The sequence below is a fragment of the Tasmannia lanceolata genome, unplaced genomic scaffold, assembly GCF_043159265.1.
Source record: "Tasmannia lanceolata isolate RefF3 unplaced genomic scaffold, GAP_Taslan_0.1 ptg000004l, whole genome shotgun sequence".
In the NCBI taxonomy this organism is placed as follows: Eukaryota; Viridiplantae; Streptophyta; class Magnoliopsida; order Canellales; family Winteraceae; genus Tasmannia; species Tasmannia lanceolata.
This window is the reverse complement of record NW_027518681.1, coordinates 13,462,199-13,469,496: the sequence shown is the minus strand read 5'-3', so window position 1 is coordinate 13,469,496 and position 7,298 is coordinate 13,462,199. Positions and strand designations below refer to the sequence as shown.

At 38.4% G+C, this 7,298-nt stretch overlaps 1 protein-coding gene across 1 annotated transcript; it reads left to right on the top strand.

Moving 5' to 3' along the window:
* Positions 1-1,235: 1,235 nt before the first annotated feature.
* Positions 1,236-4,379, top strand: LOC143875577 (zinc finger protein GAI-ASSOCIATED FACTOR 1-like). The gene is made up of 4 exons (XM_077377167.1): positions 1,236-2,021; positions 2,130-2,526; positions 2,655-2,827; positions 3,404-4,379. The coding sequence occupies exons 1-4, from the start codon at positions 1,886-1,888 to the stop codon at positions 4,165-4,167; spliced, it is 1,470 nt and encodes a 489-aa protein (XP_077233282.1). The 5' UTR covers positions 1,236-1,885; the 3' UTR covers positions 4,168-4,379.
* The last annotated feature ends 2,919 nt before the right edge of the window (positions 4,380-7,298 follow it).

Sequence of the window (7,298 nt, the reverse complement as noted above, 5' to 3'; positions counted from 1 at the left end):
CAAAATCATTCTAGTGGAGCGAGAATCACATAATCCTAAATTCTTTCATGTCGACCATTCAATCATAGTAGCAAGTAGCAACTCTGTTTCGTTCCACAAATTCGAGCAATATATATATATATATATATATATATATATATATTTTTTTTTTTTTACCACAAATTCGAGCAATATATATATACTCTAGGGAACGATAGAATAATAAAAAAAAAAATTAGTTCCAAAGAAAGGTCAGTAAAGCAGCCCAAACATTCATCTTCACCCGAGGTTTAGAAGATATAAAAATGTAACAATTTGGCATCGATTTCTTTATAACAACACTCTAATCTCTTTGTCTTTTAACTGAAAATGGCAATAGCAGAGGAAATTAAACCTATTAAAGAAGTCGGCAAAAACTGGTGTCTTTAATAAAAAAGGGGTGTTGTAGTCAATACTACTATACTAGTCTCATGGTCCGAAAGAAATTCCGTACGCCGAAACCGAATTAGTGCTTCTAAACGGAGTGGCATATCCGTTATTTTTCTAAAGTTGATATCCGAAGTAGACATTTCAAAAAGAAGACAAACATCATCCATCCACGTCAGCGAAAAAAGAAAAAAAAAACATTTAATAAAATAAAATGATATCAGCACAACCATGTTATTATAATTGCACTAACCCATCTTGTCATTTATATTTTTAAAAGAAAAGACAAGCTGCGTTTGGGTGATTATTAAAGAGTGGTTGTGCTGATATCATTCTACTTACTAAAAGGGGAATGATTTATTTCCCCCATTTTCATCCTCTGGGCACCCACCTTGTAGTGTTAAAAAAGCAGACATAAAGAAACTAGAGGGGTTGGTCCTGGGAAGAAAAGGGGGCTTCCCTAAGAGAATAAAAGATGAAAACTCAGTATGTCCTATATGCACATAGGACAAACTAGTAAAGGTGGAATTACCGAATTTAAGGATGGGGTAAAAAAGTCTTTTCGAAAAAAATAGATAAAACTCTTCGAACAATCAAATCCCCTTCCTTCCGCTACACGACAAAGAACCCGGGTGCCACTTATTCCGACCCCTTCCGACAAATGCCGAACCTCCAGAGCATCGCATCTTCTTACACATGGACGAATCACAGCCGTCCGATTTGAATCAGCGGAGACTTGGGGTTGGGGCTTTGACCTTAACCTATGGTTAGAAAACTAACCCATAGTTAACTGTCGCCGCTTTATAATTTTTTTTCTTTTGTCTTTTTTTTCATTCTCTGTTTCAAAAAAGAAGAAGAAGAAGAAGCGTCTCTCTCTCTCTCTCTCTCTGGCAATGACTTGCAGGCGAAATCGGATTATCCGAGTCGGTAACTCGCTTTGAAGAATCGGATTCGAATCGTTTCGTTTCTTTTGGGGCTTGAGGGGGAAAAAAGGGGGAGATTTCAGGGACCAGAAATGGGAGTTGGGTCTCTTTTTTTCCTTTGGAGAGTTTTCAGGTTTTTGGTGTGAGAAATCTGATCTTAGGGATTGGATGTTTTGTTCGTGGGACCAGTTCTAGGTGGGTTTTCCGGCGAGGTTTTTCCGGCCTGTGGACTGGTGGTTGGAGCTAGGGTTTTGAATCATTAGAAGGAAATTGCTTTTGGGTTGGTGGAGAAGGAAACTGGTAGGTGGAGATATAAAAGCAAAGTAGAATTCCTTTTTGCCTTTTTCTCCGGTGACTAGGACTGGTAGCTGGGTAGTAAACCCTAGAATTAAGGTGACTGTTTTTTCAAGTTCTTCCAATCCAAACATCGCAAAACCCTAGAAATTTGACTCAAAGGATTCCTTCTTATTTACTCGGAATCAAGGGTTTTTATCAAAGGGTTTTTAGGGATTTTGGATTTATTATTGCAGCTGAGAGTGGATAAAAACCTAGAATTCATGGAATCCATGGAATTGGATAATTCCATGGCGACTTCGGCCTCTGGAGAAGCGAGCGTATCGTCCTCCGGTCAGCAAGTGGCCGCACCGGTTGCCGCTCCGGCAAAGAAGAAAAGGAGTCTCCCTGGAATGCCTGGTAATAAAATGGAAGAAAATAAATCAGAGAAATCTGTGGAATTCTTATGAATTTCTTTGTAATCTCTCTCTTTCTAATAGTCTTAGCCCATTTTTTAATTTTTCACAGATCCAGATGCGGAGGTGATTGCCCTCTCCCCAAAAACCCTAATGGCGACGAACCGATTCGTATGCGAGATCTGCAACAAAGGGTTCCAGAGAGACCAGAACCTGCAGCTCCACAGAAGGGGACACAATCTGCCATGGAAACTCCGGCAGAGATCGAGCAATGAGATTAGAAAAAGGGTTTATGTTTGCCCGGAGACATCTTGTGTTCACCATGACCCATCTCGGGCTCTTGGTGACCTCACCGGAATCAAGAAACATTTCTGCCGGAAGCACGGTGAGAAGAAATGGAAGTGCGAGAAGTGTTCTAAGAAATATGCAGTACAATCTGATTGGAAAGCCCATTCCAAAACATGTGGCACAAGGGAGTATAGATGTGATTGTGGCACTCTGTTTTCTAGGTCAATCTCATATTGAATTCTTCTTTCATTTCTTTAATTATTGATTAGGATTTCATCAGAACTCCAAAGCTAAAGGGTGTTACTAAAATGAGATACCTTTGTGTTTATTTCATTGTTGTTTTTTACAGGAGGGATAGCTTTATCACACATAGGGCTTTTTGTGATGCCCTAGCAGAGGAGAGTGCGAAGGCTCAGACTGTGGAGGAAGATCCGAAGCTGAAGAAGAAGGATGTGGGTTCTTCTGCTGTTTCTTCGCCTCGCACTGCTGTTGTACCTTCAGTTTTGCCAATCCAACAGAGAGGTAAGATTTTTTTTTTTTTTTTTAAATGGAAGTGGAGAAAGAACAAAGATCCGAGATACGGAGGGTTTTGAATTTTTCATTCTGTTTTTGTCGGATTTTCAATTTTTCTTTTTGTTTTTGTCGGATCTGTTAGATAAAATAAAAACCCACCAATGTTTTGGATTTTTTGATGTGGGTTTTGTCTGGTAATGTAAGATTAAAAGAGGGACTGAGGGAGTTATAAAAAAAATATAAAAAAGATAGGGAAAGAGAAAGGGAAAGGTATAAATCTTCTTTTGGAGAGTTCTCCTAAAAGTTCTGATTAACTTTCTGAAGTTTTTGGAGAGTTCTCCTAAAAGTTCTGATTAACTTTCTGAAGTTTTTATCAATCTCTGCTGCAATCCATAATAAAAGAGACGAGAAAGAGAAAGCCAGAGATTAAAAAAAAAAAACAAACTGAATAAGAAAAAGATTGATAATTGCTTTCTTTCATCTTTTCATTTTTAAAAAGGTACAACAAACAGAACCATTTCTTTACTTTCTCAAATAGTAACATGCTCTTATCTGGCTCTATTTTTTTTTGTTATTGAATCACAGAGCCAGAAAACCAACCGGAAATCTTACAGCTTCCGCCACCTCCGGCAACAGTAATCGGAGGAAACACCATCATGGGAAATAGTACTAGTGGTAATAGTAGTAATCTTTTTGCAAGCATTTTGGCGTCTGCCTCTACAAGTAGCAGCTTAAACAAGCCACATAACTCCTCAGCAATCTCTGATCTATTCAGTGCCATGACCCGTTCTGATAATGGCAACCACGAAGAAATAGCAGAACCCACTTCACTATGCCTCTCATCCAGAGACTCCACCCTATTCTCCCCACTCTCCACTACTAATTCAACTCAAAATCGCCCCCAGTTCGCAATCCCTTCACCCCACATGTCCGCGACTGCTCTCCTTCAAAAAGCCGCCCAAATGGGCGCAGCAGCTTCAAGTGCTTCTCTTCTTCGCGGATTCGGACTTTCTTCTTCAAATTCATCAGCAGCTCAACAGGAACAACAGAATTTACCATGGAACCATCGGATGATTGAGCCCGAGAGCACTGTTTCTGGGCTCGGCCTCGGCCTTCCTTATGATGGTGTTGGATTCCCTGAATTGATGGGCCAATTTGGGCCCAAACCAACTACACTTGATCTTCTCGGATTGGGAATGGGTGGTGGGGCTACTGCTGGTGGGCTTTCAGCTCTGATAACCTCAATGGGAAGTGGGCTTGATGTTAGCAACTCGTTTGGTGGTGGAAATTCGCCGGGAAAATCATGGGAAGGACCTGAAAGAAAGCCCAATACTCCAGCTCTCATGTAGTATTCTTCTGTGCAGGTAATGGTGGATACTGGATAGGGATGTTTCTATTTTGTCTCAGAAATCTCTTTTTGGTTGTTTAGTCTTCAATTTTTTTCTCTCTTATTTTGTAATCCTAGAGGATGAAAAGTTACAGGGTATTTAGTAATTTTATCCTTTTTTTTTTTTTTTAATGGAGTGATGGAAATTCAAAGTTCTGCTTTTTGTTTTTTGAAGTGGAGATTCAGATGCCCCCTCTTGGGATATTTCATTTGTTTTTTTTTGTTATTTGTTATTCTCATTACCTTTCTTTTCGGGGCTTTTTCTTCTTTTATTTTCCGCTTCATTTTGCAGCGGAGAGAAAATTCCTCGAATCGTCTGGGTATGCCTGGGATGAGGCTGGGTTCGTCTTTCTTCAATTGATAAGAGGGTTGTCCTGGGAGATGACCATAATATCCTCACGTTTACTACCTGAATGTAGGGGGTGGGCACGTGGGCCGGGCTCAGAAAACGAGAAAGATTGGTGCCCTTAAGCCTCTCTGAACCGGCCCAGTTAATGTGGACTGGTCATGAATACGTTTCATTTGACCTCCTTCTTTCCCTCTGTACACTCTCCTTTCTATTTTGGATGAAATTTGACTGCAAACGATTCATGTTTTCCCTTCTATTCTACCCCTTGATCTGGGTAATTTCCACTACTCACATGGGTAATTGTGACAGACAAAGAAGGAGTTTAAATGGTAAGACTGAGAGACCTGATCTGCACCATTCATATGACATTATTGTTTTCTGATTTGGGTCCTTCAGATTTGGGGCCCTAAATTTTTTCGCAAGTTAGCTGGAAACCATGCTTAAAAAAACTTGCGATGACAGAGGAGGAGTTTAAATGGTTAACATTACTGTTGATCGCATGTTTGTATGGTTGTAAAATTCTGCTCGGCTATTCTCTCGCGAAATACTTTTTGAAAAATTGCTTCTGACAATCCCTAAAATTTCTAATGGTATTTAATTCCTCTTAAAACATTATTTTTGTATGGTTCAAATGACTTGGCTGGTTCAGAGTCTCGCCCTTGACTTCATTGTGAATTCGGCTAAGGTGGGGGAAGTTTAGCTTTTATCATAGGGACCGTGGAAAAATTCTCCAAGTAATGTGACCTTTACCCTACCATCCCTTTGCCGACTGTTCTTCCGTTATGTTGTAAAGTGTTTAGGAGTACCCTAAAATATTGCCATATCAGATCAGATGTAGTTGATGGATGGAGGTTCATTAACAATTCACACAACCAATTAGCCAATTAAAATCTGGTGTCAAAAAAAAATCAACTCTCCTCCCATATCTTGCATCTGGTGTTTCGTGAATATAATATAAACAAGTTTATATTTATAGATATAAGCGAAAACAAACAAAAAATCTTTGAATTATTTATTTAGTCCTTGTGGACAAAATTTTAAATTTATAATTTAAAAATAGAAAATTTAAAATTTTGAATGCGAATCTATTAGGTTGCTAAGGCTCTCTTCACTTGCGTTCCCGGGAAAGCAAATCCCTGGAAAACATCTTTTTTCCTTGACAAGACAAAATTCTGGTGTTCACTTGCTCTCTCGGGAAAATAGAATTACACATGTGGAATTTCTACAATAACTCAAAAAATGACATGGAAAAGCCCATCCCCCCCACCCTCTTTTAGGGATTTCATTTCCGACAAAAGACACTCGGATTTTGTTTCCCGGAAAACTAGTGCAAAAAGAAGGGCAAGCAGTTTCCCTGGAAACCTTTTCCTGCGCAAGTGAACAGTCCAGAAACAGTCCAGGGAAACCTTTTCCTGGCACAGATTCCCTGGATTTCTTTTTCTAATGCCACGTCAGATTCCCGGGAAAACAAGTGAAGAGAGCCTAAGTGAGGTTGCTAAGTGGGAGATGACGGGTTCAAGATTCCAAGTCAGGCTTGAAAGTTTAATGGAATTTGAATTAAAGTCTAGTCATTTGAATTTATTGGGCGTGGGTGATTCTAGTGGCCAAAGTTAGGTTTATCTTGGGTAACAATTCCGATTAGGAACTGTGTAGATTAACTTTAGATAAATTGGATGCATGTAATCTGAAAGAAATGGTTAAAAGTGTTTAATGAACCGATATTTACAAATGCTTCACTTTAGCAATCTAAGTTTTACAAATGGCTCACTGAACTAAGATTTACAAATGATTCACTTCAATGAAAAAATATTTGTAAATCTTATAGGGTACTGATATTGGCACTACAATGTTTTGATAATTGTGCAAGCTCAACTAGTCGTTTTTTTAATGGGCTTCTGAGAGCTTTTTGGGAACTGTAATAGCCTTTGACAGCTGTTTAAATAATAAAAGACAACTAGAGTTTGAGCAATTATCAGAACATGGTAGTGCCAATATCAATATATTTGGTACAAATGAATTGGATGCATGTAATCTGAAATAAATGGTTAAAAGTGTCTACTTTGAACTAATATTTACAAATGCTTCACTGTAGCAATCTAAGTTTTACAAATGGCTCACTGACCTAAGATTTACAAATGATTCACTTCAATGAACAAATATATATAAATCTTATATGAAAAATGATATGAAAAACTTTAAAGTAGGAGCATAGTGGGAACAATCTCGAATACTCTTTAATAGTTTTCAATAACACTTTGGTAGCATACAAATCGGAAAAAAAAAATCTGTAATTATTCAAAAGACAACTCCCTTTAATGTGAAAGGGTTCTTTGGGTTACTTACAAAAAAACTATTCTTTTTGTCTCATAGAGACGGTTAATATTTTTTTTGTGTTTTATTTATTTATGTTTTATAGGTAAGCTGGGGTTTGGCGGAGACCCATATTGGTTTATTAAGATGAGATAGATATTACAGTCAAGTGCACAAAACACTAACCCTATCACAAGAATAGGGATACAAACCAAGATAATGATGACAAGACCCATCCTTTAATACAATATCTAAGAAAAAGTGAAAACACATAGCATCTCAGGAACCACATTAACCCATAATGTTCCAGAAGGTATACCATCCTCTGACTCAATTCCTGGCTCTCCGGCTCTTCCTCAACTTCTGTTGGTTTGTTTTCAGTGTTTCATCCCCACTATTAGGGGGATCCTCATTGAGGAATGGAAAATTACTTT